We start from the raw sequence: 19,352 nt of genomic DNA on the forward strand, positions 1-19,352 counted from the left end.
CACATTGTTGTATAACCATCACCACCATCCATTCCCAGCATTTTTTCCTCATCCCAAACTGAAACTATATACCCACTAAACTGTAACTCCCCATTTCTTCCATGTCCCAGCTCCTGGTAACCGCCATTCTCCTCTCAGTCTCTGAAGTTGTCTACCCTGTGAGCCTCATATAATGAGATCATACAATATATGCAATTTTGTGTCTGGTTTACTGCATTTAACACAATGTCTTCAAGGTTCATACATGCTGTAACATGTCAGAATTTCCTCCTTAAGGCTCAGTAACATTCTGTTGTATTGGATAGACCACATTTTGTTTATCCATTCATCAGTGGATGGACACTTGGGTTTCATCCTTTTTGTCATTGTGAATGGTGCTGCTGTGAACATGAGTGTACTGACATCTCTTCGGACCCATTTTTTCAACCTAGAAGTGTAATTGCTGTATCATAGGGTAGTTCTGTGTTCAGTTTTTTGAGGAAATCACCATACTATTTCCCAAGAGGCCACGTTGTTTTACATTCCCACCAGCAATGCACAAGGGATCTGTTTTTCTCCATATATTCTTGTTGATATTTGTTATTTTCTTTTTTAAAAAAAGAGTAGCCATCCTAATGGGTGTGAGGTATTCAGTGTCTCATAGTGATTTTGATTTATATTTCTGTAATAATGAGTGAAGTTGAGCATCTTTTCATGTCCCACTCCCTTATTTTAAGAAATGTTTTTCCTTGTTTTTAAGATCACTGTACCCAATTCTCATTTATTCTAAATGAGATATATAAGATAAGCTTATTCAGCTATGATTTCAGCTTACCTGAAGAGAGATTTCTTTTTAGAGGCATTGCTGCTATGTGTCATAACATTTAAATTGCTCTTTAAACAGCAACAAAAATCTGCCGCCAAACTGGAGTTGACTTTTTTTAATGTTCTCATTCTTCATTTGGACTAGAGTAGGGAACAGAAGCTTCACTGTTAGTTTTTCCCATTTCGTAGCTATTGACTGCCCATTGGGAAGAGGCCGAAGACTACCTTTTTGGTAGTTGTTTTTTAAAACAAAATAATTTAGGTGGACCTATACGCTCTTATGATCAGGTTGTTTTATATCTTCTAAATCAGCTAGCTGGCTGGAGGATGTGTCACATTGTTCCCTGAACTGGTGTAAAATTATCTGAAGAAAAACCACATTAATGGTATGTTTTCCTAGTGTCAGAAAATATATGTATGAGAACCCATAGTGTTTCGGGTCCTGTGTGAAAAGTATAAAGAAACCTTTTTATGTAGCTTCCTTAAAAGTACATAGTAACTGACATTTGTCAAGTGCTTATTATTTGTGAATGCTTCTGAGCTGTTTACATGTAGTATGTTTAATCATCGCAGCTACCCTATGAGATAGAGGAATACTATTATTCTTACAGATGAAGAAATAGAAGTACAGAAAGTATTAAAGTAGGCAGTGGAGTTCACCCACCTGGTGCCAGAGACACAAACCTCATTGTAGAAGTGTTTCTTCACTGGAGACTAGGAGTAAGTAACAGTGTCAAGTTTTTCTTCTTGTGGGGTCTTCCTGTAGCTGTGTTTCAGAATTAATAAAAATTAAACTTGCCAAGTAAGTTTGGGAGTTTTTTAGTCATTATTCTTTGTAAAAGTCCTGAGTTTTGATATATCTGCCTTTTTAATGATGAAATATAAAACTACTGAGATGAAAAGATTTACCTAGGATTTATAGTGGCATAAAATTATCATCGTAAATGAAGTACAGAGTACTTTCTTGAGACCAGAAACGGGCCCTTTTGCCACTTCTTAAACTTGTCAACACTAATGACACCTACCATATTTCTTGGGGAGGAGGGGTACACAGGGAGGAAGAAGCTGAGAAGTGTTGTGATTCCCATGCTGGCTGCCTCAGGTTAGAGTGTTGTATTGGACACTAGCCACCTCATCACTTCACAAGAGCTAAAGCCGAATGCTCCTCGGGGTTGTTTACAGAAGGAGTTTTAGAGTTTCACTTCCTTAATCTTGAAGCTTGCATTTTGATAGAGTGGAAATGGTAGCCATGACAAAAATTAATCAGGGCCTGGTGCTTTTAAAATGGCAGATACTTTCAGTGGCTACCAGCCTGGGACTTTCAGCAAGGAGGCAGCTCATAGTTCGAAGTCTGATTTACCTCTGGTGGGTGACTTTACCCAAGGGCTACCTGTAAGTAAGTGTTTTCAGGGCTTAATTTTTCACGTGATTTTGTTCTTCGAGGGGGTTCAAAATCAAATAATCTCAACATTGTGTTTAATAGTTTTAACTCACTTCTGAAATTAACATTAAGAACTAGAAGTACACATTTCATTGTATTATGCCCAGTCCAAGCCAGGCGTTGGAAGGCCAGGGAAGAGAAGAAGCAGATAAATAAGAGTGAGAGAGTAGCTTAGTACAGGAGAAGAGAAAACAGGAAGGAGCTTCAGAAGACCAGATGAACAGCAGGGGAGCTCAAGCCTGTCAGACCAAAGCTTCAGCCCAGTACTTAATGTTTATTCTTAATTAAATAACTGCCTTGTAAGTTATTTTGATGCAACCCAGAATCTTTTTTCCATTCCCACCCAAACCTTGCATTGTATCATCTTTTTACCCCTGCTCATATCCTTGATCAGATTTTTAACCAGGCTTTCCTTGACTTAAATCTTAAGGAATTGTTTACTGGGCCTCTTACGAATATTCTTAGTAGTTTGACTGCATTTATTCACTCATAAATTAATTGGTAACCAAATTCCATACTTTGTAGGTTTTCCTGTTTCTTTCAACTGGACTACCTGTGGGAAGATTTCTGTTTTTATATAATAGGCTTTTTGAAACTTGCATTTAGGCCAGGATTTATTTTTCACCTGCCTGTTACACTTTGTTCATCTGATAAAGTGGTTTGAAATAGTCTTTCAGCTGATGTATTGTCTTCTAGAATATTGACTCTTTTTTTTTAGAAAAATAAACTTATTTGGAATAATTTTATAGAAAATTTGCAAAGGTAGTACAGACTTCCCGAAAATCCCTCACTCAGCTTCCAGGGAACGTTCACTTCCTGCTAGCTGGCACAGTGATCTAAACCAAGAAACTAGCCTTGGTAGACTACTGTGAACTTCATTATGGACTTCATTTGGATTTCATCTGTTTCCCACCAGTGTCCTTTTCTGTTCCGGGACCCTGGTCAGGACCCCTAATGTCCTCTATCCCCAGTCTTCTGGGGCAGCTTTTCTGTTTGTCTTTGGTGATCTTGACACTTCTGAGGAGTACTAATCAGGTGTTTTATAGAATGTCCCCGATTTGGGTTTGTCTGATGCTTTCTCTATATTAAATTATGGCTGTGTGTTTGGGAGAAGAATAGCCCAGAGGTGCAGGGCGCTTCTCAGCACCCCACATGGCACATGGCATTGACTCGGCTTAGCACTGGACGACGCCGACCTTGGTTGCTTGGGTAAGGAGCTCTCTGCGGGTGTTTGCTCTGCAGTGACCAGTTTTCCTTTTGCTTATTTATAACATGCTCATACTTTGGAAGCAGTAGTTGAGTCCAGCCCACATTCAAAGGGGATAGTGTTAAACTCTACCTGCTGGGGGGAAAATCGTATGGTATTATTTGAATTCTTCTGTAGGGAAAATGTGTCTCTTCCCCCTTCATTTATTTAATCATTTATTTATATCATTATGGGCTCCTGTCCTCTTTTTATAGGGTCATAATCAATTCACTTGGGGTTATATCCAGCTCTGCCTTATCCTTGCTCGCATTGTCCTGGCTCTGGCTTTGGGAGCTCTCTTGGGTTGGCCCGTGTGACCCATGCCATCCTTTTGTTTTGGGAGTGCTTCCTTGCTTTCTGGACCTACGAGATGCTTTAGGTGCACCTTGTGTTTTCCTGCTCCAGTGTCAGCTGTCTCCAAAGAGAAGCCCCGGTTCTTTGTCATGGAGAAGATGCCTGGAAACTTTGGTCTGGGCACTGGTGGGGTCCTGCTGCTGGGGTGTCTCTGTGTCTAGGCCCTCATAGCTGACAGCTACAGGTGCTACTGCTGCTTGGGGGTCCGCGTAAGGAGAACTGTGTGAACACCAGATCTTCCATTGTTTCTGTACCCACCTATGTGTGTATTTTCACCTGAACGCCGGTTCTCACTGATGTCTCATGGCTAGTGCAGCACCACGAGGTTCATTCTAGCCTTCTCCTTTTGCATGATTATTTGTAGTTTCTTTCTCTGACAGTGAGGACCTGGCTCTTAGAGCATTTGCTTTAACCCTAGTGTTCCTGCAAAGTAATTTCAGAATTGTTAATGCAGATTCTGGGAGGCATACTTAAACAAGTCCAGTGCACTGTTTCCCAGGTACTCAGGCAGTTCCTTCTCCCCACTCAGTTTCAGTGAGGCTATTTCATACATTTTATAATACAATTGTATACATTTGTCAGTCTGCATTCTACCCTGGCATCCCCTGACACCCTGGTTGATTTGTTTTTTCATTTGCATACATTAAAGTTTATTCCGTGTGATGTACAATTGTATGAGTTTCGACAAATGCAGAGTCATCTTGTTCCTACCACCCCTAGGCAATCGACTTTGAACTCTTTCATTCAGAGTTTTTTGTGATTTTCTTTGCCAGATCTGCTGTCACCCCCCAATTTCCCCCATTGAATAACTGCGGAACCACACTTCCATTATTCATCCATGGAAAAGGACATCCTCTCTGTTACTCTTGTGGTTTTTAATGCCAGGTTGCATTTCCTCAGATAAAAGCACAATTAATTTTAACGAGAGGAAAGAGTTCTAGAATTTTAGAAGTTGAAGGAATGTAGAGATCTGAGATTTTACGTTGGTTGTTGGGGAGGTTGTCCTGGCAGGTTGGGTATCTGGGGCAGAGCTGGAGCGTAGACTCCGATTTCCCCCCACCCACCCTCTTTACTCAGGAGACTTGGGATGGGAAAGATGGGCTGAGGCCAGGTTGGGAGAGGTCCTACCTTTGCTGCAGGTGTGAAGCTGTGTTCATGGGTGTGGTCCTTTATCTTTTGCTTTAGGACACAAATTCTAGCAGTCAGATGTTTGTTTAATGCTCTGTCTGGTTTTGGGAAGGATTATGGTGTGGTTAATCATTTGTAAATTAGAGTTGTACTGAATTATTATTTGCTTTTTAATGCCAATCTAAAATCAAGTGTTCTGAGTGAATAGGTAATTCTGTTATGGGTGGAGGAAGGAGGTAATTGTGGAAAGCCCCACATGCCACCTTTGTTTTTTTGTGTTTTTTTTTTGTTGTTTCTTTTTTTTGAGATGGAGTTTCGCTCTTGTCACCCAGGCTGGAGTGCAGTGGTGTGATGCTTGACTCACTGAAACCTCTGTCTCCCAGGTTCAAGAGATTCTCCTGCCTCAGCCTCCCGAGTAGCTGGGATTATAGGCTCCCGCCACCATGCCTGGCTAATTTTTTTGTATTTTTAGTAGAGTCGGGGTTTCACCATTTTGGCCAGGCTAGTCTCACACTCCTTGACCTCAGGTGATCCACCCACCTCGTCCTCCCAAAGTGCTGGGATTACAGGTGTGAGCCACTGCGCCTGGCTACCACCTTTGTTTTATGAGGTTCTACTGGATATTGGCCTGTACTGGATAGACTGTATCTTACTAGTTTTAATTTGCTAATTTAAGGAATCTTTGGGGAACCGTGAAATGCAACACCAAACTGGGGCAGTTTTTAATTTTTTTTGGTGCTTGCTGGCTGCCAGCACCAAGCTAGACCCTTGACATGAAGATGCGTAAGCTGTGCCCCTGGTCCTCTTGGAGAGGCATACGTGTAAAAGAACGGTAGTTTGTCCAAAGTGCTGTAGCAGAGAGATGACCAGAGTGTAGGTATGCTTTATGATAGTACTTCTTCAGCTTTTCATTAGGTTTTTCTCTTTTAAAAAGCGATTTTTAAAGCACAATTCCACCACCCTGATTACAACTATGTTGACTTTTGCCTTTTTCTTTCCAGCCTTTTACCACAAACGAAGTTTTACATAGTTGTGTATATGTGATACTGTATTCTGAAATGCTTTTGTTTGATATTTTATCCTAAGCTTTTTCTGTTTCTCCACAGTACAGTGTAGTGGCTGTGTCTGTCTCCGTAATTTATTTTTTTCCCTTAGGAGTCTACCGTGATCCTTTTTATGCTTCTAATGTTTTTTATTTAGTGAATTGGTTTCTTAGGCTCTATTTCCTGGAGTGAGGTTACCGGGTTAAAGAGTGTGAACGTTTTACAGCTCTTGAAATATATTGCCTGCTGTTTTACAACACTGACAGCATTACTTGAAAGCTGCCAGATTAGACCTGATCCCTGCTACTCTCAGACTTCATCATCCCCTGCTTTTCCTCTTGATCCCAGGGTCGGAGCACAGTGGGTCGCTCTGCCCAGGCAACAGGCCAGGCTCATTTCCTGACCTTTGTACGTCCCCTGCCCATGCTCCATGGATATTCTCCTTGGAGGTCCTGCCCAGGGCCAGCCCCTCCTTTCAGGTCTTGGTTAGAAAGCCACTTCTTGTGAGATGGCTTTGCTTCCACCGTGGGCCAGCAGCCCCTTCTAACCCAGGCGTTGTTCACCATCCTGTGAAGCTGGAGATTAGTGCTGGCTGTCTCTGAACTCCCTGCTGATGGAGGTGGGCAGGGCTGGGCTCTCACCTCCTTTTAGCCTCTGTTTTAGTTCTGCCCAGCTTCCTTCCCAACATGTGTGAATCTAAGGAACAAGCTGCCTTTTCTAGATCTCCTTGGAGGAGTGAGGGAGGGTGAGCCAAGAAGGGAGTGGTCACTTGCTGTCTCCTTTCATTTTCGTGTCTCTTAATAGAGTGTACAGACTTAACTATTAAAGATGTCTGGAAAAAAGCCAGTAATTTCTAATGATTTTAAAATAGTTTAAAAATCACTGTAAATGTAAAGTTGTACGTAATAAAAAGATTTGAGGTAAAGAACTTGGATTAGAAATTACCATTTCCAGAAGTGAGAGGATGAAGCAGGCCTAATTTTAGATTTTTAAAAAATCTATTCTGTTTTAGCTGGTATACAGTGTTTTTAGATTGAGGGATAAAATGGCATTTCTTATTCTAAAGAATAGAATGTTATTTGACTGATTGGATGTTGTTTTGTTTTTTTCTTATTAAGTAAAATGTTTTTATTGAAATATTTACCAAGAATTCAGAAAGTGATTTCTTCTTTTACGTATGCATCTTGAAAAGGTTTGCTTTGCCTCTCAGTGAGATTTCATTATAGCTAACCTTCCAACAAAATGTGGTGACTGCTTTTATTATGAAAGTTGGTGAGAAGTGAGGTCAACTCTACAGTGATGTCCAGTAGAATTTTCTGACGTAATGAGAATGTTCTGTGCTGTCCAATTAGTATGTTAGCTTCTGGTCTCCTGTGATCACTGTATACTTTAACTTAATTTTGAATTTAATTTAATAAAAACTTTCTGTCAATGTAGCCACACATTGGACAGTAGTTTTAAAAACTTAGGGTTAAGGGTGGCACACATTTTTCTCCTCCAAGGCCCTGTGGAGAGTTAATACTCCATTGTTATTGGAATCACCTAATTTAGTTTAAAATTCTGTTCTCAAAATTGCCTTATCCATTGTAGAAACAAAAAACCTGCCAGAATTTTAGTTGGATTAATGAATATGTGAAACAGCAGGAGAGAATTTGGTGGTCCTGGACTGTAAATCATTTAGAACATTTTTTCCAGGTGTTTTGGTATATTTTTTGGACTAGAGAGAGCCCAGAGGACTTTGACTTCTCAAAGGTGTTGCTTCTCTGCCTGCTCCGTGTGTTGTGGAAATCCGAGGTATTGTGGATGTTACAGTGGGGATTCAGCAGAAGTAAAGAGGGTGTCTTAGATTTTTTCATCACTGAAAAGGCAGTTGATATAGATCTAGTCCTGACATAGTGTGTGGGACATAGAATAAGCCTGTGGCAGTTACACTGAGGGTGAATGTGTGCGTCCTTTTATGGTCTCCACGTGTGGAAGGCCTTAGGAGGATAAGAACTGGTTGACAGGTAGGCTGAGGGATCATACTTTTATTTTATTTTTTAAATTCTGACGATTTCACCTGACACATTTGATCTACTTTGAAGAAATTGTTTTAGTTTCATTGACAGTGGGTGGCTTCTTTCTGTCTCCTTCTTTCCCACCTCTTTATTTTCTTGTGTCTTTCTCCCCCTCTCTTTCTTGAAAATACTGTCATGGGGTCAGCTGGCTTTGTGTATTTTCAAGCAGGGTGATCTTTGAGCTTGATAAGAATTGAAAATTGATTTGCAGTCTAGATGGGATCATAAGTTACTGACAGGAGATGATTCAAATGCGATTTTCCACAGAAATTTCTTGGTGGAGCAATGTGTTGCAAACTTTATTATGGCATTTTTTTGACTGTTTGGCTTTCATGGATAGTTTTCATAAATGTGATTTTTCAGCTTCTGTGCAAACATTTCTGCTTATTGAGCTTGTTGCTACAGTGTTACCCTACATCTGATGAAGTTTTTTTCTCGTTTGCCAGGTTGCACAGAGCATCGAGGATCACCATCAGGAAGTGATTGGTTTCTGCAGAGAGAATGGTTTCCATGGCTTGGTTGCGTATGACTCTGATTATGCACTGTGCAACATCCCCTACTATTTCAGTGCCCATGCCCTAAAACTGAGCCGGAACGGGAAAAGTCTCACCACAAGCCAATATCTGATGCATGAAGTTGCCAAGCAACTGGACCTGAATCCAAATCGTTTTCCTATTTTTGCTGCTCTCTTAGGTAGGTGGAGCAGTGTGAAAATATTTTATAAGGGAGTGACCATATGATAAGCACATTGATCTTTTAAGTATTTCTGTGCTTGAATGTTTTGGATATGTATCTCACATTGAAAAGAACCAAGGCGTGGGCTCTTCCTTAGCATTCCTTGCTTCGTATTATTTTTTGGCATAGCTAATGTGCTACTTTTGTTCTTAAGTGTTTGTTGAGGTATTGTTCTATCCAGGAATTGTTCAGATTAATTTTGTGAAAAAACTCATTTAAGATTTTGGAAAACTAACATTCTAAATCACAGATGTCAACACATGGTCACTATTTAAATTAGACATTTAAACCTTTGACATAAATTGTGTTTATAGTAGAAGAAAATATGCTATGGGGTTAGAACGGTTATGTTTTCACCTCATTTTGGGGACACTCACTACTTTAAAAGAGAAACAAAAATAAGCTATCGTACCTTGTTTCCAACACCTACATTTTAAGTAAATGTATACATGTCTTTAAAAAATTTCCTTGGAGGAATTCCTTATGCTGAATACCCAGAAAGGACACAATCTTGTTTTAACTATGATATTATATTTTAATTTTCTTTAATTAAAAATAATTCCCCCATGCCTGTAATCCCAGCACTTTGGGAGGCCGAGGTGGGTGGCTCTCCTGAGGTCAGGAGTTTGAGACCAGCCTGGCCAACATGGTGAAACCCTGTCTTTACTAAAAATACAAAAATTAGCTGGGCATGGTGGCGGGCACCTATAATCCTAGCTACTTGGGAGGCTGAGGCACAAGAATGGCTTGAACCAGGGAGGCGGAGGTTGCAGTGAGCCAAGATCGCGCCACTGCACTCCAGCCTGGGCGACAGAGTGAGACTTTGTCTCCAAAAAAAAAAAAAAAAAAAAATTCCCAAGAGGTAATATATTTGTCAGTCACTTTATATTTGCATTGTGTGTTTTCTTTCTTTGCTCTTTTGTCAGCTACCCTTTCTTATGCTTTCATTGTGCTTGTCTCACCCTACTTTAATATCCAGCTCTAGTTTGCTTACAGTTTATAACAATTGTGTCCAAATATAAGTAAACATGTTTTGGAGGGAGGCACTCCTGTGATTAGTATCCATGAATCTGATGGGATTTGGGGCTGTTTTGGACACACAAGGTCAGTTTGGGAAGCTGTGTGGTCTCTAGTGCTCAGTTACTGTGCTCCCTTGCAGTATATATTCTGTAGAGGCTAGCAGTCCAATCCAGTCCTGTTCAAGAGGGGATTATATTGTAGATTATTTTTAGAAATGCCTAGTTATCAGAAAGATTTTTATAAACATTCCAAAACAGTTTTACACAACTAGAAATTGTAAGGAGTCACAATTTATTTTTATTTTTTTGGAGGGACTGGTTCTTTATTTCAAAGAGACACTTGTCAATATTCAGTATCAAAACAGTTGCGCTATTGATTTCTCTTTCTCCCAATTGGTCTCAAAGGAGAGTACATTTTAAGTCAATAAGCTGTAGGATGTATACCCAACAGACCTCCTAGAAACCTTACCAGAAAATGGGGACTGGGCAGGGAAAGATTAACTTTGAAAGATCAGCAAACTGCCAGCCCATGGGCTGCAGAGGCTGTGCTTTTCAAGTTTTCATCTTTAAGATATCTTTGGACAAATTTTTTTTTTAAATGGAGTCTTGCTTTGTTGCCCAGGCTGGAGTACAGTAGTGTGATCTTGAGTCACTGCAACCTCCGCCTCCATGGTTCAAGCAGTTCTCATGCCTCAGCCTCCCGAAAGCTGGGATTACAGGCGCCCACCACCACGCCCGGTTAATTTTTGTATTTTTAGTAGAGACAGGGTTTCACCATGTTGGCCAGGCTGGTCTTGAACTCCTGAGCTCAAGCAATCCACCCACCTCTGTCTTTGCTGGGATTACAGGTGTGAGCTACCGCGCCCAGCGTTTTTTTTTTTTTGTTGAAACAGGTTTTCACTCTGTTGCCTAGAGCAGAGTGCAGTGGTACAATCTCGGCTCACTGCAACCTCTGCCTCCCAGGCTCAAGTGATCCTCCCATCTCAACTTCCCAAGTAATTGGGACTACAGGTGCATGCCACCACATCCGGCTAGTTTTTTTGTGTGTTTTTGGTTGAGACAGGGTTTCATCATGTTGGCCAGGCTGGTCTCCAACTCCTGAGCTCAGGGCGATCCACCTGCCTGAGCCTCCCAAAGTGCTGGGATTACAGGCATGAGCCATTGCGCCTGGCCATGTAATTTTTTATATATTATTTTGTGAAAGCATTTCATGTTTTACTATATGAGTCAGTCAACAAAATTGTGATTTCACAGCTTGTGTTTGTTTGGATCTAATCTCAAATACAGTGCTTAGTAAGGGAACTCTTGTGCCTTTGGGGATTTGTGGATTAAAACTAATCTTTTAAATATATTTTCAAATATTAAAATATAAAAGGATATTTCCTCTGATGTTAAAAGTGACTATGGGGGTGGCACATTATATGGAAAGTTCCATGTTTGCTTAAATGCTATGCAAAATAACTTGGCATATTAATTGACTTTGAATGTGAAAATCATATGCTCTTAGAATATGGATGCCTTAGTTCATTTGAAAAATGGAAGAATACTTGTTTATCTTGTTTAAGAAACATTGAATATGGTATTTGGAAGATGATGCCAGCTGATACTTTTCTAGCTTGTTAGTTTGTGAAGTTTTAAAATAAATGAAAAACAAAATCAATTGCAATGTGTTGTCAATTTAATTTAGGGCTTGGAATCTCTTCAAAAAGCTTAGTGAAGTTATAGGTAAGCTCCTGAGTTTTTGTTGTTGTTGTTGTTTTTTGAGATGGAGTCTCTCTCTGTTGCCTAGGCTGGAGTGCAGTGGTGCGATCTTGGCTCACTGCAACCTCTGTCTCCCAGGTTCAAGCGATTCTCATGCCTCAGCCTCCTGAGTAGCTGGGATTACAGGTGTGTGCCACTGCACCTGGCTAATTTTCACCATGTTGGCCAGGCTGGAAAAGTTTCACTGTGCTCAAATGAGAAAGCTTATTTTTCTTTTTCCTTCTGTAATGGAAAGTATAGCTATATAAAGTAGTTTGTTTTAGGAATGTTGGAATATTCATTTAAGTATTTCACCCAATTTTTCACAGGGACTGTTACTAATGTTGGAGTTGCCTTAATATTATTTCGAATTGAAGCTTCCAAAATTTCAGACACTTCATTCTTTTTTTGTTTGTTTGTTTGTTTTTTGAGACGGAGTCTTGCTCTGTCTCCCAGGCTGGAGTGCAGTGGCACGATCTCGCCTCACTGTAAGCTCCACCTCCCGGGTTCACGTCATTCTCCCGCCTCAGCCTCCTGAGTAGCTGGGACTACAGGCGACCGCCACCACGCCTGGCTAATTTTTTGTATTTTTAGTAGAGACGGGGTTTCACTGTGTTAGCCAGGTTGATCTCGATCTCCTGACCTCGTGATCCGACCACCTCAGCCTCCCAAAGTGCTGGGATTACAGGCGTGAGCCACCGTGCCCGGCCAGACACTTCATTCTTCACCGTGAAATTCTATGCAATCCATTGACTGGGGAAAACAATATCAAGCACAGCAAACCTGGGCAGTTATGGTTCAGATTTGCTCATTTGGACGTCACGGGAGTTCAGTACCTCTGGATTGTGTGTTTGTGTGTTTGGAACACAGGTGGAGTGTCCCTTGTCTGAAATGCTTAGGACCAGAAGTATTTTGGAGTATTTGCATATGCCTAATGAAGTATCTTAGAGATGGGACCCAAGTCAGCATGAAAGTCATTTATGTTTAATATGTACCTTATACACATAGTCTAAAGGTAATTTTGTAAAACATTTTAAATAATTTTGTGCAGGAAACAACATTTTGACCGCCTTTTGACTGTGACCCATCTTATGAGCACAGGTGTGGAATTTTCCACTTGCATCATGTTGATGTTGAAAAAGTTTCAGATTTTGCATCATTTTGGATTTTTGGACTACGGGTGCTCAACCTATATTATAATGTAGCAATATTCCAAATGGTCTTAGTTTGTTTTGTGTTCTGTTAGTGGCAAATTAATGAATTTGCTATCATAATGTGGAGGTGATCAAGTAATGTTATAAAAATCATGGTTATTCAGGAAATTACTGCTTCAATATTTCAATGAGATAGCTAACCTACTAAAGATCAGGTATACCAGGCATATGAACATTATTGTGAAAGTTGAGTATTCCCCCCAAATACAGTTTCTCAATTGAATACAGTTTTGTTTGTAGACTGTGACAGCACTGGTGATAGGATGAGCAGCTTAATGGCCCCTTGAGTATTATTGTAGGATGGGCCTTTTCACATATGTTTGTGGGTGGTGATGGAAATTATGGGAGAAGGGTGTTGATTCATGTTACAATCAGCAGTCATTGTCATTTAATCTTGCTAAGAAAGATTTTATAATTGTGCAGATTTCACATTTGGTGTTTTTATGTAATTTTGAACCATAGCTATTTCATGAACAGATGAAAGCTTGAACCATAGCCATTTCATGAACAAATGAGAACTTGAATTTAATTGGTATTTGATATCCTGACATTGTCAGACTGACCTTTTGCAAACTGGTGTTTATTTTTAATACTGTGCTGTGAAGTTGCTTCAGTTTTATGCAATTCTTAGGTTGAATGCTGTTGGGACTCCACTAGAAATTCCCATCATTCTTGAAGCAGCTGCAAAGATTCTGCCTGCTGTATGTCGCTTTATGTTAAGAGATGAAGAGTTGTTCTCAGTTTCTGTTTGAAAGTTTTCTACTATAGATGACAATATGCAGCACTTTTGAAAGTTTCCCTATGTTACTTAAGATGATTGCTTTTATGTTATCCATGTTTATATTCCAGGAAATCACATTCTGCCGGATGAAGATCTGGCTTCCTTTCATTGGAGTTTACTTGGTCCAGAACATCCACTAGCCTCACTAAAGGTACAAATTTCACTTTATTTTTCTAGCATTTGTAATAATCAACTGTGAGTTTGCTATTACTTTAATAACATGTTAGGCCCTTTATTGGTGATGCTACAAAGTTAGCAATATCATGTTTTCCCATAATTTCAGGATCTGCACTGCCTTAAAAAGCAAGCAACAATGCTACCATCCCTTGTTCTCAACACCTACATGTTAGGTAAATGTATAAATGTCCTTGAAAATTTCCCTTAAGGAATTCTTTGTGCTGTGTACCTAGATAGAAGGAAATCTTTGAGCTGATGTTTTATATATTAATTTTCTTACTTAAAAATTTTAATTTTTTCTCTAGGTAGTATAGTTACTTGTCACTTAGAGCAACATCTTTTGCATAGTTGATAAATTTCATAACTAATTTTCTACAATTATAAAATAGTTTATAAAGCTTTTTGGATGATGAGGGAGACTCAAATTCATTAGAGAAGTGAAGTTTTATTTTATTAAAACTTAATATTATTTTTCTCCCTTTTGATTCCCTTCCTGTTTGTGATAGTAATAAACATCAGAAAGGAGGCACTTAACTCTGATATTCTGCAGTGGAAAGTGTCTGTGTTGGATATGAGCATAGGAGTAATGAGTGAGATTGGCACGAGGCACTGGAAAACTTCAGCTTGGACTCGTTAGTGACTCCTGTGATTGTAATGATCATTTGTCAGGTTCAAGTGCCTTTCTTGACTTGGGGAATTGGGAGGATGGGGACCTAGACTTTGTATCTGCTTCCCACCCTGGGACTGCTTCTTTACAGTAAAGGGTGGCGGTTAAATTGGGTGTTTTCCGCAGGGCTGTAAAATTTTGAATGTTGTCATAGTTACCCTCCCTCCATAAACAATTTTAATTGGTCACTGGTTTCAAATGGGAGTTTTTCTTCCTACATTTTAGTTTACCTTTAACTTTGGTGATACCCAAAAGCTGAAGTAGAATTCCTTTCCTCCTTTCATTTTGTTCCTTGCTATTTCATCTCTGGCATGCTATAAAATGTTATCCTTTTCACCCTTAAGGGATTTGGTATGGACTGTTTTCAACTTCTTGTTCAAAAATTAGTTTTTCTCCTCTTGTTAGAAATTACATTTCTGGCCATAGAATCCCTCCTGTATGTTTTCATGAATGAAGTGATGTGATCTGTCATTCGGACCCTAAGCTCCTGGTGATTCCATGACTGAAATGCGGACTGGGGAAATGCAGCGTGTAATCAGCTGGACTTCAGAGCACTGCACCTGTGCTCAGTAGATCTGTTAAGCATTATGCTTTTATAAGTGAGACACAAATGAAGGCTTGTTTCCTACAAGATTTATTTTGTTTTGAAGAGCAGGAGTGAGATACTCCCAAGGTTTCTGGCTATATGTGTATGTCTAAGTTAAACTAGCCCTGCTTCATATGTCACAGGGTTAGAAGAGCTGTTTGAAGAATTATTGGAAAACCAGCTCAATCTATTGCCAAGTGAATAACATCATTACATGTGTGTTTTTCCTAAATTTTGTTGAGAAAATCTTTAAGTATTAAGATGTGGAAAGAATAGAGAAATGTGGATCCATATATCCACCATCTTGGTTCGACAATTATAAACATTTTGCCATAAAGTATATGTCTGTGTTTTGTTTTGTTTAACAAAAACTATTTGGAAGTAAGTTGCAGATATAACACTTTACCCATGAAAATGTCAGCTTGCTCCACCACTTCAGCTTGCTCCATCACTTCCTAAAAATAAGGACATTTTGTTACTTTATCATATTACTCTTATGACATCAACTAAATTAATAATTCTTTAATAACATTTTTTTGACAGGGTCTTGCTCTGTTACCCGTGCTGGAGTGCAGTGTCTAATATCATTTAATATTAAGTCCATATTCAAATTTTTTCAGTCATTTATAGGTTTTTTTTTTTTTTAATCGAGATCCAATCAAGCTTTATGCATGCATTTTGATATTAGCTGAGTACTTTTTGGCATATTGGAGAAGAAATCCTAAATTATTTTTCAGATGACTGGATAAGTTGTGGGATTTTAAAGTCACACCTGAAATGCAAGTGCACCTGGCTTTGAGATAAGTTCAGAAATTGCATTTGTTAGCCACTTTAATGTTTTTTTTTTTTTGAGACAGAGTCTTGCTCTGTCACCCAGGATGGAGTGACACTCACTGCAACCTCTGCCTCCAGGGTTCAAGCGATTCTCCTGCCTCAGCCTTCCAAGTAGCTGGGATCACAGGCACCTGCCACCACACCAGCTAATTTTTGTATTTTTAGTAGAGGCGGGGTTTCACCATGTTGGCCATATTGGTCTCAAACACCTGACCTCAGGTGATCCACCCACCTCGGCCTCCCAAAGTGCTGGGATTACAGGTGTGAGCCACCACACCCGGCTCACTTTAATGTTTTGACCCTTCATTCACATTTTTGTATGCAGCACCATTTCAGTGATTTTAATATACATAGGGGAAATTGGATGTGGTTTTTCTCCCCATGAGCATGACTGATGGATGTGCTGCAGAATTGTATGTATCCCACCGGCTATTTTAGTCTCTTTCTTTTTTCCCAGTTATAAAACCAATTGCATCTTTTGAAAATTTGGATAGTTGTTACGTATCTCCATAATATTCTGAGTTTTATTTTCTGAAATATCTTTGTGTTTTTGTATTATGTTGAAATGATGAGAGGTTTAAGATTAGAGTATTGCATTTTAAGAGTTGCTTTGAATTGATTAGATATTAACTTCATAGAACACCAGCCCTCTGTGAACAATAATAAATTTGGCTTTGGCAAAATAGTACAAATATAATATGATAAAAGGGATGGACCAAGGAGGCTTAAGCTTGAGGATGCAAAGTCACGTGTCCTTAACAGCTATTTTTCCAGTATACTGTGTTAGAAAGGGAACCAATAAAATCATGAGAAAATTTCATCTTTTTACCATCTGATGAAAATCACAAAATACCATGGATAGGAATTCATTAGTAGTTGATAATTTATGTGATTCCAAATCTTCAGTATGTTGGCAGCACTATGAATTTTTCTTTGTTTTCTTGATAAGTAGCATCCTTAGACTCATTTTTAAAACATGTGTCTTTACCAGTTTCACTACATGCATTCATTCATTCACTGTGAATTTTTAACTCTTTGACTGTCATTGAACCAGCTACATCAGTTAGAAATTGCGAAGTCCTCCCTGACTGTCCACAGCCCTGGTTGTGCTGAAGGAATAGCACATCTGCTTTGGGACTCTGCGGGCTCTGAAGCACAAGGGAGAACAACTGTTAAATCATTGGGTAATATCTGCAGAGAGGAAAGCTAGGATGGGAGCCAAATTCTGTTTTGTCCTGCCTTGTTAGTTAGTAGTAGATCGTGCTTATTACTAGATTATGAATGCAATGTTAGACATACTTAGAACCTAAAATTGGTAGAAGACAGTATGAAATAGGATGTAAGGTGACTTTTTCATACCTCAGTGGTAACCTTAAGAGCTGTTAGTAAGGTGGGCATCGAATTTCTTAGGTTTAGATGCAAAGACTATTTCATTTATGTTCAGAACACTTGGGCCATTTCATGTAACATGTAAAATTGTAGGATGGGGTTAGGGGTCAGGTATCTTCTAAGACGTGGTCAATTCTATAATGAGAGAAAGAAAACAAGAGTTATGTGTTACTCCCTATTCCTCGGGAGACCTGCTGTTGAGATTCCTCACTGTAGTCCTGGAGATGCGTAGAGGTTGGGCTGGAGTGCGACCTCTGTCTCTACCCAGGCCCAGGTCCTGCAGAGCAGGGAGCCTGGCAGCAGATGATACAGAGCAGGTTGGGCCAGGGTGGGTAAAACCCCAGGGCTGCACAGGCGCCCAAGCCTGAGGCTGCGTTTATCTTACTTTGCTGTAAGTAAGTTACTCTGTTTGATTGGAAACATAAGAGAATCTTCTATATACCTGGAAGAGTTGAGATACACTCGTGGAATGCCTCCCAAACAATGGGGAAGGCATTCCAGGAGTGCATCTCATTTCCTCGCTCATTTAAATTTTTTCCAATGGCACTATTTCTTTTTTTCTTTTTTCTTTTTTTTTTTTGAGATGGAGTCTGGCTCTGTTGCCCAGGCTGGAGTGCAGTGGTGCGATCTCGGCTCACTGCAAGCTCTGCCTCCCGGGTTCAGGCCATTCTCCTACCTCAGCCTCCCGATAGCTGGGACTACAGGCGCCTGCCACCTTGCCCGGCTAATTTTTTGTATTTTTAGTAGAGACGGGGTTTCACTGAGTTAGCCCGGATGGTCTCGATCTCCTGACCTCATGATCCACCCACCTCGGCCTCCCAAAATGCTGGGATTACAGGCGTGAGCCACCGCGCCCAGCCAGGCAATATTTCTTAAAAAGGTCATATCTTTAATAAGGAAAATACATTGAATATCCTTTCAATGTGTTTTTGGACTCAGTGTTATAATTAGGAAGATTCGTGATTGTATTTACAGTAATGAAAAGTGGGCTGGATGCGTATTGGTCTTTCGAAGAGGCTCCCACTGCTTGTGTTGCTCTGGGCCGCTGTGCTCCTTTCATGGTTTTGGTGTGGCTGGCAATGTTGCATGAGAGAAATGGAAGGTGTCAGGCAGCCTGGTACCCAGAGAGCTGAGCCTGCAGAGCATGGGCTCCAGTCCCAAGCCCAGCCTCTGTGTCCCTTCAGGTGGTGCCCCCATGCCTGCCTCCTCCTGTGCCCTGGGAGTGGCCGGCCATTCGGTCTGCCTGGTCATAAGGTTTAGTGAGCCTGTGGGTGCCCTGCATAGCTGATGTGGCCCGTACTCATCAGAGGGGGCCTGCGGCTGTGGCAGTCCACCCTAGGCAGGGCCCCCTGGCTGTAGACACGTGCTAAGTGAGCAGTTTTTCAAAATGTGCTTTTTGGGGTTTTAAAAATTGTATGATTTTGTGTCCTAACTGGTTACGGGAATTTTTTATTTTGGGTGGGCATTTTGTTGTTTTAATTTTTAAAAATGTTTTGTAGATGTTTGCTGGCTTTATTTTTTTTAAAAAACATAATTTCTTGTTGCCTCTGGTTTTCTTGAATCTTGGGTTTTTAGAACACTTTGCAGAAGGCTTTTTGTCACTTGGGTGTTCTACATTCTATTGACCTCGTATTTGGGTATAATAACATTTAAGTTGGACCTGTTTAGTTTCAGGTCATTGTATTCATTTTAATGGTTTTTGTGTTCCTGAACTTCATATTCAGTTTCATATATTTTGAGTTTCCATCCATGCCAGTTGTTTGTGATGGCCAAGTATTCCCAACCACTGAGCCCTTTGAGCTCCTTCTGCCTCCTTGTCTGGGACACTCCAGCTTGCAGATTTTATGTGGGCTGATCCTTTCCTGAGACTTCACTACCAGCAGTTCTACTTTCTAGTTAGGTTTAGTCAGTTTTACTCTGTTTACACTGCAGTTCCCAGTCTTTTTGAAAGACCCCTTCTCTGTGTGGTGAGCCTCACCTAGAAGTACTTGTCCTTCCTCAGCCCTTTCTGACCCCATCAGCTGGTTATCCTAGGGCCAGGCTGGGTCCTGGGCCAGGCTGCACCCTCATTCATGGAACGCCGTCTTCTCTGTATGATCCTCTCTTGGAGCTTCCCCTAAAGTACTACTCCTCTTGC

At 40.3% G+C, this 19,352-nt stretch overlaps 1 protein-coding gene across 4 annotated transcripts in view; it reads left to right on the top strand.

The window, feature by feature from the left end:
- FAM120A (family with sequence similarity 120 member A) overlaps positions 1–19,352 on the top strand; it is a 114,827-nt gene that overhangs the window by 10,888 nt on the left and 84,587 nt on the right. For all 4 annotated transcript variants that reach the window (XM_032164559.1, XM_032164560.2, XM_058445449.1 and 1 more), the window contains exons 2-3: positions 8,520–8,766; positions 13,631–13,713. In XM_032164559.1, the coding sequence (XP_032020450.1) occupies positions 8,520–8,766; positions 13,631–13,713 (330 nt within the window). The remainder of the gene's footprint in view (positions 1–8,519; positions 8,767–13,630; positions 13,714–19,352) is intronic.

This window comes from Hylobates moloch, unplaced genomic scaffold (genome assembly GCF_009828535.3).
Source record: "Hylobates moloch isolate HMO894 unplaced genomic scaffold, HMol_V3 SCAFFOLD_10, whole genome shotgun sequence".
Lineage (NCBI taxonomy): Eukaryota > Metazoa > Chordata > Mammalia > Primates > Hylobatidae > Hylobates > Hylobates moloch.